This window comes from Manis pentadactyla, chromosome 12 (assembly GCF_030020395.1).
Source record: "Manis pentadactyla isolate mManPen7 chromosome 12, mManPen7.hap1, whole genome shotgun sequence".
Classification (NCBI taxonomy): Eukaryota; Metazoa; Chordata; class Mammalia; order Pholidota; family Manidae; genus Manis; species Manis pentadactyla.
The window spans coordinates 823,849-842,848 of record NC_080030.1 but is presented as its reverse complement, the minus strand read 5'-3'; the positions used below and the strand labels follow the sequence as shown (position 1 = coordinate 842,848).

At 61.2% G+C, this 19,000-nt stretch overlaps 3 protein-coding genes across 4 annotated transcripts; 2 read left to right on the top strand and 1 right to left on the bottom strand.

Annotated features, from left to right (window-relative positions):
• The first annotated feature begins 3,104 nt into the window (after nucleotides 1-3,104).
• On the top strand, nucleotides 3,105-5,900 carry LOC118914750 (serine protease 57-like). Its single transcript, XM_057489534.1, has 5 exons — nucleotides 3,105-3,162; nucleotides 4,805-4,958; nucleotides 5,041-5,188; nucleotides 5,401-5,661; nucleotides 5,748-5,900. Exons 1-5 carry the CDS (start codon nucleotides 3,105-3,107, stop codon nucleotides 5,898-5,900), a joined length of 774 nt encoding a protein of 257 aa, XP_057345517.1.
• Nucleotides 5,901-6,796: 896 nt separating this feature from the next.
• Nucleotides 6,797-11,313, top strand: PRSS57 (serine protease 57). The gene is made up of 5 exons (XM_036890008.2): nucleotides 6,797-6,885; nucleotides 7,249-7,402; nucleotides 7,952-8,096; nucleotides 9,721-9,984; nucleotides 11,014-11,313. The coding sequence occupies exons 1-5, from the start codon at nucleotides 6,807-6,809 to the stop codon at nucleotides 11,230-11,232; spliced, it is 861 nt and encodes a 286-aa protein (XP_036745903.2). The 5' UTR covers nucleotides 6,797-6,806; the 3' UTR covers nucleotides 11,233-11,313.
• Nucleotides 11,314-12,264: 951 nt separating this feature from the next.
• FSTL3 (follistatin like 3) lies at nucleotides 12,265-17,966 on the bottom strand. Of its 2 annotated transcripts, XM_036889988.2 has the most exons (5): nucleotides 17,779-17,965; nucleotides 16,373-16,558; nucleotides 14,162-14,377; nucleotides 13,520-13,747; nucleotides 12,265-13,429 (listed from the first exon to the last, which is right to left on the bottom strand). In XM_036889988.2, exons 1-5 carry the CDS (start codon nucleotides 17,876-17,878, stop codon nucleotides 13,383-13,385), a joined length of 777 nt encoding a protein of 258 aa, XP_036745883.1. In that variant the 5' UTR covers nucleotides 17,879-17,965; the 3' UTR covers nucleotides 12,265-13,382. The 2 variants fall into 2 exon arrangements, with proteins under 2 accessions (XP_036745883.1, XP_036745882.1); XM_036889987.2 differs by having other exon boundaries at nucleotides 12,265-13,747; nucleotides 17,779-17,966.
• Between the last annotated feature and the right edge of the window lie 1,034 nt (nucleotides 17,967-19,000).

Sequence of the window (19,000 nt, the reverse complement as noted above, 5' to 3'; positions counted from 1 at the left end):
TCAAGCTGTGCATGAGGATCCCAACACCCACACCCCAGGCTTCCAGGGGGCCAGCCTTCAGGTGGCACGAGGCAGAGAGGGGGGTGGGCGTCCCAGTGGCAGCTGGTAGAGCCTCAGCCAAGTTGTGGAGGGGAGACGGGCGATGCATAACCGGCCAGGGCATTGGGCTTCAGCTGGCCTTCTGCTGCCCAGGGAGGCATCCACACCATCCACTGCCCCTCCTGTCTGCTCAAGGGGCTGGAGCCCCGCCCCCTCCTTGGCTGCCACCCCAGGGCCCTGTCCTGAACCCCGCCCCTGCCCTGAGCCCACCTTGCAGCTCTAGCCACCCCTGGATATCCTCTGGGCTCCACGGACTCCAGGGGCACCTCACTGTGGGCTCCCATGGGCCCCGGACCCACTCCTCCCCTGTCCCTGAGTCACCGACCACCCACGTGCCCCCAGCTCAGGCTCTGTGTCCCTCAGCCACCCCTCAGCCTCCCAGGCCTTCCACCTGCCCCGACTCAAGCGCCTCCTGTGGCTTCCCAGTGCCCAGCAGCTGGGCCCTTGAGGAGCCCTTCTCGTCCCAACCCCACACCCAGCGTGGGCCCCCCAGACACACTGCGCCTCCTGCAGGAACACCTGCCCGGCTGTACCCTGGTGGGGTCTCCCTGCCCTCTCCTCTGGATGCCTGCCCCCTGCCTATCCTCAGGTTGCTTCTCCCATAGCTCCTTTCCCACCCACTCTCCTGGCGGACAGTGCCACCTACCCACATGCTATTTCTGCATCCACGGGGCAGAGATGTGTCCCTGCCGTACAGGGTCAGCATACAGCAGGCGCCCAGTATCCACACATGGGATGAATGGTTTCACATCTCCACTGTTTTCATTTTTTTATTATTGAAATACCATTGATATACAATCTTATATTGGTTTCAAGTAGACACACAACACAGTGGTTCAACAGTTACCCACATCATTAAATTCTCACCCCTACTAGTGCAGTTATTGTCTACATAGAAGATGTTACAGAATCACTGGCTATATTCTCCATGCTGTACTACCATCCCCGTGACCACGCTACACTCTACATTATGATCGAGAATTTTTGTGCCCCTTTATCCCCCCTCCCACCTCCCACCTCCCCACCTCCCAGCCCCTCCCCCATGGGAACCAGCAGTCCCTTCTCAGTGTCTGTGGGTCTGCTGCTGTTTTGTTCCTTCTGTTTTGCTTTGTTGTTATACTCCACAAATAAATGAAATCATATGGTATTTGTCTTTCTCTGCCTGGCTTATTTCACTGAGCATAATACCCTCTGGGTCCATCCATGTTGTCACAAATGGCAGAATTTTTTTTTCTTTCTTATGGCTGAATAATATTCCATTGTGTATATGTACCACCTCTTCTTTATCCATTCACCTACTGATGGACACTTAGGTTGCTTCCATTTCTTGGATATTGTAAATAGTGCTGTGGTAAACATAGGGGTGCACATATCTTTTCGAATCAGTGATTTTGTTTTCTTCGGGTAAATTCCTAGGAGTGGTTACTGGGTCAAATTGTATTTCTATTTTTAGTTTTTGAGGAACCTCCGTACTGCTTTCCACAGTGGCTGTACCCATTTCCAGCCCCACCAGGAGTGCAGGAGGCTCCCCTCTCTCCACTGTCTTCATGGACTCTCCCCATGGAAGGGCAGTGCTAGTGTCGAGGGTGCAGGTGAGCAAACAGTGGGGCCCCCAGGATACCCACCCCTTGCTGACATCTCCCCTGGATGCCCACAGGTGCCCCGGGGCCACCTGTCCCCCAGAGGGGGAGATGGGCTCAGAGAACTGTGGGCTGCATCCCCAAGTACTCTTGCCAGGCAGGAACCCCAGAGGTGATGGAGGTGGTGATCCAGCCTCACTTACCCATGAGTGGGGCAGCCTGCCCTGGGGTCCCCACACATCCCTCGCTGGCTCTCTGCCAGGCCCGGGTCTGGGTCGGACCGCATCTGTCTGGGCCCTACATGAGCAGGGCCTGCATTCCAGCCAGGTTGCTGGGTTGACTGTTTATTCTTGAGGCAGCCACCTCTCGTTTCAGGAAATAAGCAGCAATGTCCTGGGAACGGGCATTGAATGGGATTAAAAAATGAGGCCTGGTTTTAAGGAAAGGGTCAAAGGCTGTGCCTGCCCTAAGCACCTTCCCGTGCCTTGACTGTTGCTACCAACCCTGTGCACAGATGGGGAAAAAGAGGCACACAGGGGCCAAGGGTCACAGAGAGGGGCTCAGAAGGGTGGGCTCAGGGTCCCTGGCTCCCACACTGAGTCCAGGGGTTTCTGAGAGGATTTTGAGCTTTTCTCAGATTTTCAGGGTTTCCTGACCCCCCACCCCTCCCACCCCCACACACCTCTCCTTCATGCCTGAAACTCCCCTGCTGCTCTGGCGTGAGGAAGGCGCTATGTACCGACTGAACACTGACTGCCCACCCTGCTCCAGGCCGGCTGCTGAACATGCCGTGTGACTCCCTCTGGGCTGGGCGGCGGGCGCCAACTGCATGCCGCCTCTGGGCTGAATCCAGTGGGACCTGGGTAGACATCTCTGGGACCTGCAGCTTCTGCACCAGCAACTCCTGACCAGCGGTCGCTCCACAAGCACCTATCGAGGGGTGAGCAAGACACTCAGCACCTCTCACAAGCTGTGACCCCCAAGAACATCTATGGCTTCCCTGTGCTGCAGTTTCTTTAGCTTCCAGGAGGCAGGGATGAAAGGGGCTCTTGTAAGGGAGGAAATTCGTGCGGGTATGAGGGTCAGGGAGTCAATGTCAGTAATGGGGGGAATCGCCTTGATTGCCCTGCCATTGCAACTTGCATCAGAGCGGAGGGGCGCTGAGCCAACCTGGGGCCTGGGCTCACCCCTTTCTCACTCCCACTTGGTCTCCTGCACCCCCAGGGCCAGCCCCTTGGGATCCGTTGGTGCTGTAACCCTGCATTTCACAAGCCCCCAGAAGGGGCCGGGAAGGGGCGAGCCGGATGCACGAGGGACCATATCCCAGAGGGAAGGGACTGCGGAGCACCCCCCGCCCCACTTCATAACCCTGAACCACAGGCCCAGCCCACATCAGGCCCTGCGGGGATCAGCATGCTGGGAGCCATGACCCCTGCTGTCCTTCTGGCCTGTGCCATGGTCCTGGGAGCCCCAGCCCTTGCAGGTAAGGGGGATAGGGACCATTTGGGGGTCTGATGGAGCCACTCAGCTCTGGCCAGTTCAGCCTCAGGTACTGTCTCCAGACCATCAGAATCCAAATGCACTCCCAGGGAGGCTATGTCCTCTGTACCTGAAAGTTGTTCACTCATGTTACCATGAGTCAATCTCCTCAATATATAAAGAGCTCTAAAAACTCAATAACAAAAGCAAAGGGGGTTACTATTATTATCGTCCTTGTCTTCACCATTATGGCTGTTGAGTCTGCGCTGACTGGGGAAGCCACCCAAATCCTCCATGGAAAGGCCCTTCAAGGACTACAGTCCAGGAGTTCTGGGCTCAAGACCCTCTGCTGTGCAGCCCCAGATGAGTCAGGCTGCCTTCTTTTGGCCTCAGTTTGGGAAATGGAAACACCGGCCCCCACCTGGCCCACTCCTCGGGGCTTTGGGGATCTTGGTTCTTTGGGACCATGAGGGACAGTTATGTTTCTCAACTGCTCACCAGATGGGAAGGAAATGGGCCTGGCTGTGGGTAGAATCGAACCCAGACAGAAACAAGGGGGCTGTCCTGAGACTGCAATCCTGGCCCCATCACCCCCTCGCTGTGTGACCTCAGACAAGGCACTTGACCTCTCTCTGCCTCAATCTCCCTATCAGTAACAAGGAGAGACAAACAGTCTCAACATCCCTGGGCTGCTCTTGGACTAAATGAGGTTGCCCACACCTGCCACTTGGGGTGATACTGGTACCAACCCCCCCAGGGCATGTGATGGGGCATCCAACTGAGGTCTGAGGACACAGCCGTGACAGCACAGCCCAGGGGCCCAGAGTGGTTGGAAGCCACCCGATGGTCTCCCAAGGAGACGTCCAACCCCAGCTGAGGCCCGGGAACAACTCTGACCTCTTGGTTTCTATTCCCTCTGCTTCCTCTGGGTTTTGGTCTCCAGCGGCTGCTGTAACATCATCACAAGCTCAGAGCTTAGAATTGGCCCACCCTGTGCTAAAGTCCAGACATCCACGTGCCGCAGGGCTGGTTCCACCCCAACCCTGCCTTTCAAGGTGCCATGCCTCGGTTTGCTATCTGTCAATGGGGCTCTGACAGCAGTGCAGCCCAATTAACACAGGGACGGTGGTTCTTAAATACAGCCCCAAAGGCGTCCTCATGCCAGTTCCGGAACTGACGTTGTCCCCTCACGTGGCAGAGGGACTCACAGAGGGGATTAGTTAAGGTCCCTGAGATGGGGGTGGCCCTGGGGTCCCGGGGCCCAGGGTCCTCACGAGGGTCCCTATGAGGGGGGCAGGAAGTCAGAGTCAGAGAGACGGGAAGGTGTGGCCCTGCCGGATGTGCAGACGGAGGAGGGGCCCTGAGCCAAGGCCATGGTGCCTCTAGAAGCTGGAAGAGGGAGACGCGGTTCTCCTGGGGCCCCCGGAAGAGCCGGCTCTGTCCCCCTGGATTTAGGGGAGCAAGGCCTACATGGACCCCCACCCCAGAACTGTCACAATCAATCTGCTGCTTTAAGGTGCCCCGTTTGGGACGGCTCCTTGCAACAGCCAGGAGACTTGCGGTCACTTAGAAGTGCCAGGCATGTGTGAGAGCTGGCACACTGGGGTGCCATCGCAGGCCCCTCACTCACCAGGCTGTGCCCACAGGGACCCTGCGAGGCAGGATCGTGGGGGGCCATGAGGCGGCGCCTCACTCGCAGCCCTCCATGGCATCCTTGCAGCTGGGCGAGGAGCACCTCTGTGGGGCCATTCTGCTGCATCCGCGCTGGGTGCTGACCGCTGCCCACTGCGAGGTGACCAGGTGAGCGGCCAGGGCCGCCAGGGGGTGGGCTGCAGGTCCAGGGTGCTCCGGCCTCCTCCCGCCATCCCCTCGCCTCCCTCAGCAGGAACCTCAGCACCTTCCGGGTGGTCCTCGGGGCCCACAACCTGCACGTGGCGGAGCCCACCCAGCAGTTCTTCCGCATCACCCGGGTTGTGCCCTACCCCCTCTATGATGCCCAGCTGGACATCCACGACCTGCAGCTCCTCAAGGTGGCAGGCGGGCTGGAGGGGCAGCCCCACTGAGGGAGGGTGGACTGGAAAACACCTGCGAAGGGGCTCTGGACACATCTGGGGCAGGGGCTGGCCGGGGAGGGGGGTGCCAGGGGAGGGTGTCATTATCGTTAGCACCCTGTTTATTCCTGCCTCTCTGCCTGTCTCCGTCTCTCTCACCATCTCTGTCCCCGCGTCTCTCCCACCGCCAGCTCCACACCCCGGCCCGCCTCACCCTCTCTGTCCTCCCCACGCCGTTGCCCCACCGGAACCTTGTGCTGCGCCCAGGGTCGCGATGCCAGGTGATGGGCTGGGGCGACACCACGGGCCACGACGACCCCCCCGTGGCACTGATGGAGGCCACCGTGGTTGTCCAGGCCCTGGACACCTGCAATGCATCCTGGGGTGGCGCCCTGACACGAGACATGCTCTGTGCCTCCGCAGGCTCCCGGGAGCAGCGTGGCGTGTGCGGGGTGAGCCCACCGCGGCAGAACAAGCCTGGGGGGTATTGGGCACCTGCCCCAGTGCCCGCTGTGACCCCTCCACCCTCTCCCCACAGGGCGACTCTGGCGGCCCCCTCTTCTGCCGGGGCCGGCTGCAGGGCCTGGTGTCCTTCTCCTTCATGCTGTGCGGGGACTCCCGCTTTCCAGATGTCTACACCCGCGTCTCCACCTATGTGTCTTGGGTCAGGGACGTGCTGCAGCATTACTGATGGGTGGGCGGGCGGTGGGGGACTCAGACCTCAATAAAGCTTCTTCCAGGCTGCAGAGGCTCCAACCTGTGTGTCCATGGGGGCCTACCGAGGCCCTGTCACCCTCCTGTTCTGAAGCCTCCTGTCGCCTCCAGGCTGCAGAAGCCCCCAGAACCTGAGGCCCAGAACAACCCACACCTGTCATTCTCTGCCAGTTTTTGGGTCGCCAGAGCCTGGGCTTTGGCTGGGAACCCAAACTGCCAGATCTGTGCCCCCAGCCCCACAGAACACCAGCTCTGTGGCGGGTGGTCTCTTGGCACAGGCCATGTTTTATCTCCAGTTCTTGCCAGAGGCTAGTATTCAGTAGGTGCTCAACAAATGCAACACAGACAGCAATAATCACAGTGTTTTCCCGGGCCTGGCCTTCCATTGTCCTCACAGCCCTGAGGTCAGTGCTGGTTGCAGGTGGGGAAAGGGGTGGGGCCAGGACAGGCGGGCCAGGCCTGCCAAGCTACTGGACAGCCTGCACCCACAGCCCCGAGGGGCAGCTGTGGGCTTTATGTGTTGGCTGTTTACCAGCTGCTGCAGGAAGCTCTGTGCACATGGTCAGTGGGCAGATGCTGGGTAAACTGAGGCACAGAGCAGGTAAGAGGCTTCAGGGTCTCATGGCCTGACAGAGCAAGGGTTGCCCTAGCGGGTGGCCTGCTGGGACCCGCTGCCTGCCCACTGCCCTGTTTCCTGGCCGCCCTGGAGTCTTGATCACCATCCACACCCCTGGGCGGTCGAATCATTATTTCCCAGAAGCGTACCTCAGAGCTGGCGTTGCTGGTGGGGCAGTGGGGCCCCCGACCACAGCCCACAGAGGGCCGTTGGTGAGGGTGAGGCCCTGCCCACAGCTCTCCAGCGAGACGCCGGCTTGCAGCAGCCATGGTGCCTGGGATGGGGGGTCAGGAACACCTGCTGCTGACAGTGGCTGCCACCCTGCTGCTGCCAATGAGACCCCCAGGTGAGGACCCCCGAGGGCCAGCCCAAGCCCGCCAGGCCCCCAAATAAGGGCCCACCGCCTGCTGTAGCTACTCAGCCCCCTGGAAGGCTGCTCTTCCTGGGCCCCAGCTGGCAGTGGGGCAGGAGGCCCAGCGGGGGTCTCAGCCAGGCCCAGGCCCATGTTCTTTGGGGTCCGGGCCCCCTCCTAGAACCCCCCTGGAACCCTCTCTGTTCTCTGCATCTCTGTGTCTCTCTTTTCATCTGTCTCTGTCCACCTCTGCCTCTTTCTCCCCAAGCCTGACTCCGACGCTGTCCCTTGTCTGCACTGCCCCCAGGAGCTGTCTTCCTGCCCCTCCCCTGACACAGTCCCCCGCCCCACCTGCAGGCTCCTGGGGGGCTCGGATCATTGGGGGCCATGAGGTGACCCCCCACTCCCGGCCGTACATGGCATCCGTGAGCTTCGAGGGCCAGCACCACTGTGGGGGCTTCCTGCTCCGTGCCCGCTGGGTGGTCTCTGCTGCCCACTGCTTCACTGGCAGGTGAGCCCCCCTCCCCCCACCTGCTGCGGCCCCCAGGACACTGCCCAGGGGGTGTCCCTGGTGGGGGTGTTGCTGTGTTCCAGGCAGGGCATAGGGGGGCAGACCCAACCCCTCAACAGTGGCCCAGGATGGCACAGGATGGGCCCTCTGGGTTGGGGCGGGCCTTCCTGACAACAAAGGAAGGGGGACAGGGCAGAGCTGCCCAGACATAAGTAGATGAACACCCTTGTCCTGCTCATTCTCAGCATGTTGTGGTTAATGTTAAGTGACATTGGAGATAACGTAATGATGGAGGTGGGATTGAGTGAATACAGTAAGTACTCTATTCATTCTGAGTATGTTTCTGTAACAGCTATTCACATTCATACTGCGACTCTTGGAGTGAATACCATAACTGGTGGGTGGGAATGGTAATAAACACAATTATTATGGCAAAGTGGTGTGAGGATGGCTTGGGTCACTTCACCCCCGTTTCGCAGAGGTGGGGATTGAGGCCTGTGATGAGCAGCCCTGAGCCTGGTCTCACTCACGTTCCCTCCTCCCCCACAGAGACCCCCGAAAGGGCCTGGTGGTGCTTGGGGCCCACACTTTGCGCACCTCAGAGTCCACACAACAGAAGTTCGGCATCTCGGCTGTCATCAGGCACCCCGACTATCAGCCTGCAACCCACGCCAATGACATCTGTCTGTTGCAGGTGAGCTTCGTGGCAGGGGGCTCTGGACACAGGCCCCACCTGTCCCTGGCCTCCCCCACCATGATCTGACATGTTTTAAGAACAGCTGAAAGTGTCTTGTGAGCACCTGAGACAGGACACAGGTCACGTCCCTCCTCTGCCTGCCCTCTGCGCCTGCCACGCTCTCTCCTCGGCTCCCATTTGAGGCACACCCCCTCCTCACTGAGCACGGTGCCCCGTCCACCACTCACCGCATGGCTTTGTCCCTCACCTCTGTCATGTCTCTGCACGAATGTCTCCTCCCTCGACGACCCCCCAGTTCTGCAACCTGCCCCGTCTTGCCACCCCTCGCCCTGTCCCACCTGTCCTGCACCCTCATCTCAGCAGCACTGGAACCACTGCCCCTTCACCTGGCCACACCTCCGGACCCTACAGCACAGATTTTATATCCTTTATCACATACAGCAGGTGCTCAGTGTTGACGTGCAAAGAACAAATGAGACTCCAGGCCCAGAAAGACCCCAGCCTCTGCCCCTGCGGCCCTGCAAGGGGCCGGGAGTGGGTGGGGTGGGTGGGTAGCAGCTCCTCCCCTTAATGTGAGTTCCCCTCCCCACCCCCACAGCCCCTCCTGCTTGGGGGACCGCCTCCCCGGAAGCTCTCACCTAGGCCCCAAATTCAATCCCACACACCTCCAGGGCCTCCGTTTCCAAGACAGAACGTCCCAAACCTCCCTTCAAAGGTGGTGAGAAATGGAGAGGCATTCACATGGCAGGAACAGGTCCCTGGGCACAGGAGGGTGGTATGGTCTCACGGCAGCTCCAGAGCTGTGGTGGCAGTTGGGGCAGGTCCTGACCACAGGAAGGGGGCACAGCGGGCAGCAGCCAGAGCTTGCATGTGAACCTCACTCATCCGTGAAACCGCAAAACCTGGGACCCACTGCTCCGGCTCACCCATCGCACTGTGCAAATGGGGAAACCAAGCTGGGGGGGTGGCAGGGATGTGCCCGAGCTCAGGGGGCGAGTACCAAAACCAGGGGCCGAGTTATTCATTCCATAACCCATTGTTGAGCACACCAGCCATGTGCTGGGTATTGGGGGCATCGTCGTGAACAAACAGCTCAGGGCTGGCCCTGTAGAGCCCTCAGCCTAGTGGGGTGGCAGCTGGGTAAACCGGCCTTGACAGGGCCACATGGGAGTACACAGGTGGCACCTGTTCCACCCTGGAAGTCTTGGAAGGCTTCCTGGAGGAGTTGACATCTGAGACCAGAAGGCTGAATAGGAATGGTAATCCAGGCGGGGAGTGTGGGTGTTGCTAAATCGTGAGCTAAGAACTTGTATCCTGAAGGCTATGGGGGTGCTTAGAGCAGGGAAGGAGATGCTGATTAGAAAGACTCTTTGGGCAGCTGGGAGGTGAGACTGGAGGCCTGGAGGCTCGGGATGACGGAGTCCTGGTTTGACGGGGCAAGCCTGACGGTGGGGAGCACGTGGCGGCAGAAGTAACAGGGCCCTCTGATAGCCTAGCCTAGCCATGGCTGCCTTGATTTTGCTCTACGAGGCCAGGAAGAGACCGGATGTCGCAGACGCGTAAACCGAGGCAGGAGCCGCGGTGGCGGTTCGGGGTCCTAACTTCATCTCTCCTCCCGCAGCTGAACAGCTCTGCCACACTGGGTCCTGCAGTGGGGCTGCTGGGACTGCCACGGCGGGACTCCCGGCCCCTCAGGGCCGGGGCGCGGTGCCGGGTGGCCGGCTGGGGCTTCGTGTCCAACTTTGAGGAGCTGCCACCCGGGCTGATGGAGGCCGAGGTCCGCGTGCTGGGCCTGGGTGTCTGCAACAGCTCGTGGGAAGGCCAGCTGCGTCCCGCCATGCTCTGCACCCAGAGTGGGGACCGCCGGCGGCGGGGCTTCTGCTCGGTAGGACACTCATTTTCCACACACCCCGCTTAGCGTATGGGGAAACTGAGGCCCCCAGCAAAAGGCAGAGCTAGACCTGGGGCCCTGGGAGGGCAGAGGGTTGCCCAGGGTCACAGGGCTGCCCGGTAGGGCTGGGCGGGTCTGGGCGCCGCAGAGCTGCAGGTTGGTGTTTATAGGCAGTGTCCAGCAGGGGGCAGTCACAACCCTCCAGGAAGGAGCTCCTGCTCCTGAAACCCTGTGTGGACCGATGACTACCCTGGTCCTGAAGCCGAGGCAGAAACAGCCTGCGAGGTTCTGTTCCAGACAAGAGAGGGCAGTGGTTCAGAACAGAGATTCAGGAGCACAGCTGCCTGGGTCCAAAGTCACACTGTGCCACTTCCCAGCTGTGTGGCCTTGGAAAAGTCACCTTACTTCTCTGGACCTCACTTTCTCCATCTGTAAGACTGCCACACCGGTAGTACCTACTTCATAGGGTCAGAGCTGGTGCCAGCGGACGATCAGGTGACAGGACCACAGAGGGCAGGGAATGTGGGAGGGCAGGAATTTTAGGATGAGCATTCAGGGAGGCCTCTCTGAGAGCACCTCTGAGCTGTCTTGAAGGAGCCTCGAGAAGATCCGAGGGAACGCATGCCATGCAGAGACTGGTCACAGGGCTGCTGCGTACAGCTGCGCAGGCCGTGTGCTGCATTGCGGGCTGCAGACTCATATATTTACATAAACAGTGTCCATTAGGGGCAATAACAGGTGTCAAAAATATGCAAAAGCCTAGAAGCTGGAAGGAGTTCAGTTCTCTGCGGGAACACCGGGAAGGCTGGTGTGGCTGGAACCAAGTGAGAAGAGGGCAGGCGGGTGGGGGGGGGCCTTGAAGTCTAGGATGAGGAGCTTAGTCTCTGTGGTGGGAGCACTAGGGAGCCATGCAAGGGGTTTGAGGCAGGGGAGGGTCTCAGTCAGATTTCCATGCAGAAGCTCCTCCAGGAAAAGTGAGGCCCAGAGAAGGGACCCTGACCTCGGCTCTCCCTCCACCCCCAGGCGGACTCCGGGGGCCCGCTGGTGTGCAGGAACCGGGCTCACGGTCTTGTATCCTTCTCTGGCCTCTGGTGTGGGGACCCCAAGACTCCTGATGTGTACACACAGGTGTCTGCCTTTGTGACCTGGATCTGGGATGTGGTTCGGCCCCCAGCCCAGCCCCCTGCCCAGGACCACAGGGTCCCTACAGCGGCACTGAGCACACCAGACAGCGAACGGTGAAGACAGCTCCAGCCTGGAAAACTCTTGTGGTGTGGGGGCAGGGAATCCATGGGGCCCCCAAACCCCGGGAAGCCTTCTGGGGAGGGCTTGGAGGAGGGGGAGGGCGTCCGTTCCAAACAAAAAGGGACAAAATAACTGAATAAAATGCTAACCAACTAGACATGATGGTCCACCTCCACCTGCCACTCACATTCCCGAGTTCCCCCTCGCCTCAGTGTGGCTGACGGACCTGAGTGACCTCAAACCACAACCTGTGTCACTTCGAGCCACTTGATTTGCTCCCTAGTCTGGTATGCCAGCTTCAGGCCCCATGGCACTTCTCCATCCTCCCCTGCTGACCCCTCTGGGTTCACCCCCGCCACAGCCCACACTCGGACAGCCTCCCGGTCTTTGCACCTGCTGCGCCCCCTGCCTGGAACACCATTCCTCTAGCTGATGCACCCACATATAGACAGGAAACCGAGGCTGAGAGAGGGTGGGGTCTCCAGGTCCCCAGCGTGGAGTCTCGGGGTGTCCCAGTCCCACATGAAGCCTGTCCTCATTCTCTGGCAGATGCTTAGAACAAACGGTGGCTGGCACATACGGAGGGGTGGGTAGGTGCCAGCTGGAGTTATTGTTGCGGTGTTGTTATTAACTGTATCATTGCTATTGTCTCACCCCCCGAACCCCCCAGGCCAGGTCTCTGTTTCTGGATCCTGAACCAGGTGGCTTCTTGGGGCTGCTCTCAGCCATCTTGATCCCTCCTTCCCTTCCCTGCCCCATAGAGGACTCCTCTCTCCTCCCCGCCCCCCACCTGCCTTGGCCCTCTCCCCAGCTGTTGCCCACTGCCCGGACGCAGACCCTGAGGACCAGAGATGGAGAGCGGCTGCCCCAGGGGCATATATATATGCCCACGTCTCTCCCCTCAGTGCTTCCAGAGCCCCCCATTTGCCACTGAGAGAGCACCCCAGCCCCCAGGTTAGTAACGCCCCACCACAGGGGAATGGCACAGAGGCTCAGACAAAGGGGCAAACACTGGCCTGACACCCCATGTGACTTTTTAGAGTCTTTATTTCTTTGGTGAGGCAGGACCCCAGGGTGGGGGAGGTTGCCTTGGGGCTCAGGCAAATCCGCCTCCCCAAGGGTGCTTCTCTGGGTGTCACAGACAAGGCACTTCCAGGGGCTGTGATGGGGTGGTCCTGGACTCAGGGAGCTGGGGACCTGTGCACTGGGCCTCCCACATCTGGTCTGAAAGTTTGGCCTACACACAGTCACAGGGAGGTAACACTGACAGAATGGAGGGAACTGTCCCAATTCCAGCATCTGGCTGGTGTCAAGGCCCCTGAGCCCTGCAGGAAGGTGAGGATCCAGCCAGGAACCAAACCTAGAGGCCTGGCCAGGACAGGCCGCCTGGGACTGAGCAGTCCCGGGTCTGGACCTCACCTCGGATAGGGCAGCAGACTAGGGGTGCTGCTCAGACACGTGGCTCCAGAGGCCAGGTGTGCAGTGGACCCTGATTTACACCCCACCCTGGGTCAGTGGATGGGCAAGGGCTGACAGGCCCCACCAGGTCCCACCCTAAGTGGACTGGGCTCCACCAGACAGGTAACCTGTTCTGGGTGGATGCTGACCTCTCCTTGCCTGACGCCTGAAACCGGGGGCACGGATAGCACCCTCTCTCAGGGTACAAGCTGGGCTTTGTCAGCACACACTGGGGAATGGAGGCAGCGGCTAAGGTAAGCTCTGCAGTTCTTGTCCCCGTAGTGGCTGCTTCCTTGGCCTATCTGGGGGTCTGGGCATGTTCTGATGTTGTGCACAGCCAGGCTGCGGACCACTCCTCACCCCTAAGCCCTTGTCCTAGAAGGCCGGAGGGCCTCTTCATTAACTGCTGGCAGGGAATCCCCAGCCCTCTTGATCAAGGATTATCCCCAAGGGAGATGGGTGGGGTGCTGGGCAGGAGGGTCCTTGGGGTGGGCATTCCACCCACCACCAGCCCCGCACCCAGGTCTCCTTCCCCCAATCCTTATGAAATATTAGCCAGGACTCCGGGGCTCCCCTAAAGGCCCCAGTCCAGGCTCTGAGGAGCGTTCGTGAGACATAAATTAGACTTTGCTGCGACAATAAATAAAACGGGGAGGCCCTGAACGCCAGGCCCAGGCCGGCCCACAGGCTCACACGAAGTTCTCCTCCTCCGACTCAGCGTCCGGCTCGGGGCTGCCTGCACAGGGCGGAGGGCGCAGAGAGGCTTGGGGGCGCGGCGGAGGGCTGGGGGTTGCGCCCCGCAGCCGCTCCCCGTCCCGCTCCGCACCTGCACAGCTGCCCGGGTGGCGCACGCCGATGGAGCGGCCCAGGAAGCAGGTGGCTTGGCGCAGGTGGCACGAGGACATATAGGTGACGTTATTGTTACCGCAGAGCTCCTGGCTGGGGCTAGAGGGCGCGGGGCAGGGCGCCGCGCGACATACCACGCAGTGCGCGCTGCCCGTCTGGTCCACCACGCACGACTGCGGCCGCGGGCACGCCACGTGGGTGCACGACTCTGCGGAGGGGAGCGGGCTCAGGGGGGCCCGCCCCTCAGGCGGTTCCACCCGCAGTCCCCGCCCCCCACCTCGGGCCCGCCCACACCCGGCCCCGCCCCCCGCGTCCTTCCCTGAGTCACGCGCCCGTAGCCCTCACCCCATGTGAGCCCCAGAACTTCCCCTTTCCAATCTTCGGGCTCTTCCTCATCCCTGACTCCTCAAAAGACCCAATCCAGTGACACTCCCGGGAGTGAAAAGACTCCCTTTATTAGGGTCCACGGGCGAGCTCACCACCTGGGCCTCGCCTACCTCAAGCCCCGCCCCAAACCCGTGAAAACCACGGAGCACTGCGACCCCGCCCCAGCGCTCCGCGGCTGTCTCTTCGGGACCGGACGCGCGGGCCCCGCCCTCCCTCTGGCCCCGCCCCCACGTACTGCGGCAGCGGCCTCGGTACATGACGCGCAGGTCCGGGTGGCCGCGGCAGCGCGCGGCGCGCAGCTCGCACTCGTCGCGGTAGGTGGCGCCGTCCGAGCCGCAGACCTGCAGGCGCGTCAGGAGCCCCGCGCAGTCGGGCGCGCACTCGCAGCGCGGGCGGCCGCCCTGCATGCTGCACGCCTTGCCGGGGCCGCACTCCACGCCCTCGCACGAATCTGCGGACACAGGACGCGCGTGGGCTGGGCAGCACCCAGGCCGTAGGTCCTCGGAAGTTGGCCGGGTTCGGGGCGCCCACACGAGGGCGGGGTTGGCTCGGATTTGGGTGCGAGGTCAGCCGCGGCCCGGTGCACGGGGAGCCAGGGCAGCGCCTGGGCCGGGGACTGAAGCGGAGCTCAGAGACTCCGGGCAGGGTCTCTGCCGGAATTTGGGGTCCAGTGCCGCTGTCGGCCTGCAGCCGGGCCACACGCTCGGCTGACGTGTGTTCCCGGATTTACGCGTTTTTCTGGGAAGGTCGGCGGGGGACCCGCTGCGTCAGCCCGAGGGCGCTCCCCACCTCACCAGGCGCGGCCGGGAGTACGGGCGGCGCGTTCCCGGGGCTTGCCAGGACCTCCCCAGAGGAGGCGTGGGGAGGGCGGGCCGTGGGCGCCTGGCAGGGACGCAGCTCCTGGGGAAGCGGCTGCCCACCGCCCAGCCTTCTAACCAGGGTTACCCCCAAGCCCCCATTCTCAGGCAGGGAAAGGGAAGCAAGTCTGGCACGGGGAGGTCTCTCTCCGGGGTGCCTGACCCCATTCTGGTCCCGGGTCCCTTGGGAATACGCTGTTCAACCCTCCCAGGCTCACTGCGGTCTCCCAAAACGGGGTGGGGCTGTTTTGCCCCCATTTTTTAAAAGTTGAAAACTAGATGTCATCACATCTGTGAGCAGAGGAGAACCTGGAGCACTTCGACATGAAAATCCAGGCCAGACCCCCGATGGACCTCGCCAGTTCTGTTGCTTGGGTTTACTCTCCAGCCTCAGTTTCCCCATGTGTAAAGCAAGGCTGATCGGGAAGCCCCCCTTATGGGTTGGGTGTGAGCATACAATGAACACATGCGCTGGCGCAGCCCCCAATGTCTCCCCTGCCAGGGCATGTGGGCTGCACCTGGGTGCCTCCCACTCTGCCCGCCCACACGCACATCTGGAAACGCTCCACCCGGTTGACTGCACGCAAGCGGGAAGGGAAGTGGTGGGGGGGTTGAGTTCTCATCCCCAAAGCCAGATGAGGTGTGTGTGCGGGGTGGGTGGGGAGTGTTCTGGACCATCTCATGCCCAGGCCAGGCACTTTTTTAAGTTTGTTTTTCTCCCAGAAGCCAGAGGGGGTTCTGGAGGGAGCCAGGGCACATAGCAGTGAGTTCAAGACCACCCAGCTAGGCTGATCTGGGATTAATCACATCCCCGCAGCCAGCCAGCTCCCCATCTCGGCCTTAGGGACTGCAGCCCTCAGCTCCAGCCTCCTCCGTTCCTCTGTCCTGACCCCACCCCCAAGGCCTAATCCCATACCTTGGTCTCCTTTGATGCTCTCCCCCACCCTTTCTGCAGCTGGCAAACTCCTAATCATACCCCAACACCCCAGCTCTAATGCCCACCTCCTTTAAGTCATGACCCCATTCCCCCTCTGGGTCCCTGTGGGTTCAGCCCTGACTCCAGAGGCCTGGGACGGTCTCCAACCCCTTGCAGCCTCTGGGGTAGATAATTTGTCTTGATTTACTTATTCTGCCCTCCAAGAGCACCTACTCTGATGGAAGAGGCAGCATTTCTCAGGGCAGGGTCCAGAAGGCACACGTTTGTTAAAATGCAGCTGCGTTCCCACCACAGACCCCTGGAATCTGCAGGCTTAAGGGCAGATAAGTATCTGAGAAGACAGTGTGGCATCACAAACCCCTGTGGCCAGTCAGGAAACTAAGAGTGAGGTGTGAGCCTTCCACCACATGGGATGCAGGTGGGAAAGGCCATACAGGAGAGGGCTTGGTGTAAGCAAAGGCCTAGAGGCTGGAAACCTGTGGGGTCCTGAGCTTCATGAGTCCTCAGCTGAGGGAGACTATGCCTGGAAATCCCAAGTCCCCACTCCTCTCTGAGTCTGGGATCCCCTCCACACCCCAGGACCAGGAGTTCGCTTAGATGTCCACCTTTGACCACAGTGACCCTGGCCTGGGGCTGACACCTGGGGTCTCACCTTTGCAGGGGAGGCAGTGGACGAGGCCCAAGAAGCCCAGGAGACTGATCTTGTTCCCGGGGTGGGTGAAGTTGGACCAGGCGGTGTCAATGCTGCCAGAGGCGCAACACTCGGCCTGGCTCACGTCAGTCTTCAGCACCAGGCTGCAGGTGGCCTCTCGGCCCTGCTGGAGCCAGCAGACACCACCTGCGGGCGAGGGGGCAGTTCCTAGCAGGCCATTTGCAACACCCAGCCTTGACCTTGCACCCAGCTCCAGGCCCCTAGGGATGCATACAGTTGGTGCTAAGTAATTACAGAGGGATTGATCTGCCCCCAGCCTGGGAAGGGCAGAGAACTGCACAGGTGTCTCCCCAGGCTGTAGCTCCTTTTAGGATCCTTCTCCGAGTTCCACTGCCAACCCCCACCCATTCTGGGAAGTTCCCCTCCTTGCTCCAGGCCCCTAGCCCCAGGCCTGGCATCCTGCCCAACCAGTCAAACACCCAGAGCTGGATGAAGCTGGATGTGTTAGGGTCGCTGGGCCTGGAGCCGCCCCTTCCACCTCTGCCCTCTGTCTAGACAGCGCCTGAGGGCATGCGGAGCCCCCTCGCCTGCCGGGCTCCCCCCTCGCCTGGCCCGCCTTACTCACTCCAACTTGGGCACATTCCCCTTGCATGAGCTCACCGTCTCCCCGGGGACACAACCTTCGGGGAGGGGGCTCAGCTCTCCTCCGGTGCGGGGCTGCCTGGTGGGGTGGGGATGACCCTCAGTTTCTTCACCCTTAAATGGGGGCAGCAATACCACATCCCCCATCCCGGAGAACACACTCGTTCCCAGGCGCTGTGCTTCCGCGGACCAGTTCCTGGCACCCATCTTATAAGAGGGGAAACTGAGGCCAGGAGAGGGGAATGTTACCTGGCCAGCGCCTCTCAACAAGTGGCAGGTATGAGGTCCCAACGACCCATCTGCCTAAGACAGACCCCAGGGGAGATCTGAGACCCCAGCTGGAGGTCCTGGGTCCAACCGCCCAGCCCTGACTCCCTGGGGCATCCGGACCCAGATGGGCCGGGAGCGAATACTGGCTTTGCCACTTACAAGCTGTGCGCTCCTACGCCTCAGTGTCCCCATCGGGAAAAGGGGCTTGGTAAGAGTACCCACGTTACAGGACTGGTACGAATTTAAGGAGGCGGTAGACACTAAGCGCTCAATAAATGTCAGCGGTCCTCAGAACTACTATTCTTGAGCGGAGTTGTGAGGCAGTCACATCTGCTCCTCTGAACTCCTGGTGACCCTCCCTTCGGGGCCGGGGGAGGGGAACCCCAGCCCTCTCGGATTCGACCTGCGGCGCCCCCAACGTCGCCCCCGGGCCCGCATTCCGGACAGGCCCACGTGGGTGGCCCGCCCCAGCCCCTTCCGGCCGCCCCACTCACCGGGCGCGGGGTCCGCGCCCACGGAGCCCACGAAGCCCACGGCCCAAGCCAGGGCCCCCCAGGGCAGCGGCCACAGCGGCCCCGGCGCCCCGGGACGCATGGCGAAAGCAGACAGAGGCGGTCCGCGGTGGACGCGCGGGCGCAGGAGGGCGGCGGCACCGACTTCCCAGCGCCGCGGCCGGGCGCTCCCTATAAAGGTCCCGCTGCCGCGGGCGGGGCGGGGCGGGCCGGGGCGGGGCGCGTGAGTGGCGGGACGCGAGGCAGTGCGCGGGGCGCGCAGGGGCCTCGCCGGCACGGGTCCGACCTGGGGCCCGAGGGCTGGCCCGGGAGGGCGTGGCTGCAGCCGGGCGGGGGGCCGAACTGGGACCGTGGGAGTCACCGTGCCCTCCGGCATCTTCAGACGTAGGGCTGTGGCCCAGCTCGCTGGCGACCCACGGGGAGCGTGTCAGAGGATCTGTTTGCATGTGCTCCTTGTGTGTCCCGAATGTAGTCTGGTCCTCCACCCGTCCTCGAGGTCCCTACATGTCCACACACCTGGGAACCCCACCCCAGCCATGGCGCTGCTCACACCCCCAGGCCACCCACCCGGCCACCTGGCAGCTGGATGGGAGCCATTGGGCAGGGGGCTGAGTGTGGACCAAAGTCAAAAGGGTGCCACAGGGGGAGGCCCAGAGACACAAGTGGTTCCAACATCCCCAACAACAATACTACTACCACAGGACCTCCAAAGTGCCCACGGTGTGCTGGTCTTCGCCAGGTACACCCTGGGAGACTGCACACCAAATTCTCCAGGCCTTCGCAGATGGGACCCCAGGCCACTTTCAGGTTCGGGGCTCAGTCTCTGCAGCCCTCAGCCACCCTGTAATTCATGATTTCCCACAGTTCATGATGGCGACATCAGCACAGACCTGGGACGCATCCAGTCTGCTGGGGCCTCAGGGCAGCCGCGTAGTCTTGCTATTTTAGAGCTGATCCCTTCTATCTTGGGGGCTTCCCAAAATTATCAGGGCATCCTCCCAAGTGCTTATGGGTTCTCTGTAGCCCCTCTGCGTTTGTGTTTCTAAGAAATAATCAGTGACCATCTTCTGGTGGCGGGGGCTGTGGGGAGTGCTGGGGTACAAGGGTGACCAAGGCAGACTCACTTCCATCACCACTGAGCTCATGGTTTGTAGAGGCCATGAACAAAATACATAGACAAACTAATATATAACTTAAGAGTGGT

What these genes read in the sequence shown, in the direction of transcription:
- LOC118914750 (XM_057489534.1), top strand. Translation starts at nt 3,105, where the DNA reads ATGACCCCTGCTGTCCTTCTGGCCTGTGCCATGGTCCTGGGAGCCCCA. An exon ending in ACGACCTGCAGCTCCTCAAG is followed by an intron (nt 5,189 to 5,400) that starts GTGGCAGGCGGG and finishes TCCCACCGCCAG; the next exon opens with CTCCACACCCCGGCCCGCCT. An exon ending in AGCAGCGTGGCGTGTGCGGG is followed by an intron (nt 5,662 to 5,747) that starts GTGAGCCCACCG and finishes CTCTCCCCACAG; the next exon opens with GGCGACTCTGGCGGCCCCCT.
- FSTL3 (XM_036889987.2), bottom strand. Translation starts at nt 17,878, where the DNA reads ATGCGTCCCGGGGCGCCGGGGCCGCTGTGGCCGCTGCCCTGGGGGGCC. An exon ending in GGGCGCGGACCCCGCGCCCG is followed by an intron (nt 16,559 to 17,778) that starts GTGAGTGGGGCG and finishes CCTCGCCCGCAG; the next exon opens with GTGGTGTCTGCTGGCTCCAG. An exon ending in GTACCGAGGCCGCTGCCGCA is followed by an intron (nt 13,748 to 14,161) that starts GTACGTGGGGGC and finishes TCCCCTCCGCAG; the next exon opens with AGTCGTGCACCCACGTGGCG.
- PRSS57 (XM_036890008.2), top strand. Translation starts at nt 6,807, where the DNA reads ATGGTGCCTGGGATGGGGGGTCAGGAACACCTGCTGCTGACAGTGGCT. An exon ending in GCTGCCAATGAGACCCCCAG is followed by an intron (nt 6,886 to 7,248) that starts GTGAGGACCCCC and finishes CCCCACCTGCAG; the next exon opens with GCTCCTGGGGGGCTCGGATC. An exon ending in GGCGGCGGGGCTTCTGCTCG is followed by an intron (nt 9,985 to 11,013) that starts GTAGGACACTCA and finishes CTCCACCCCCAG; the next exon opens with GCGGACTCCGGGGGCCCGCT.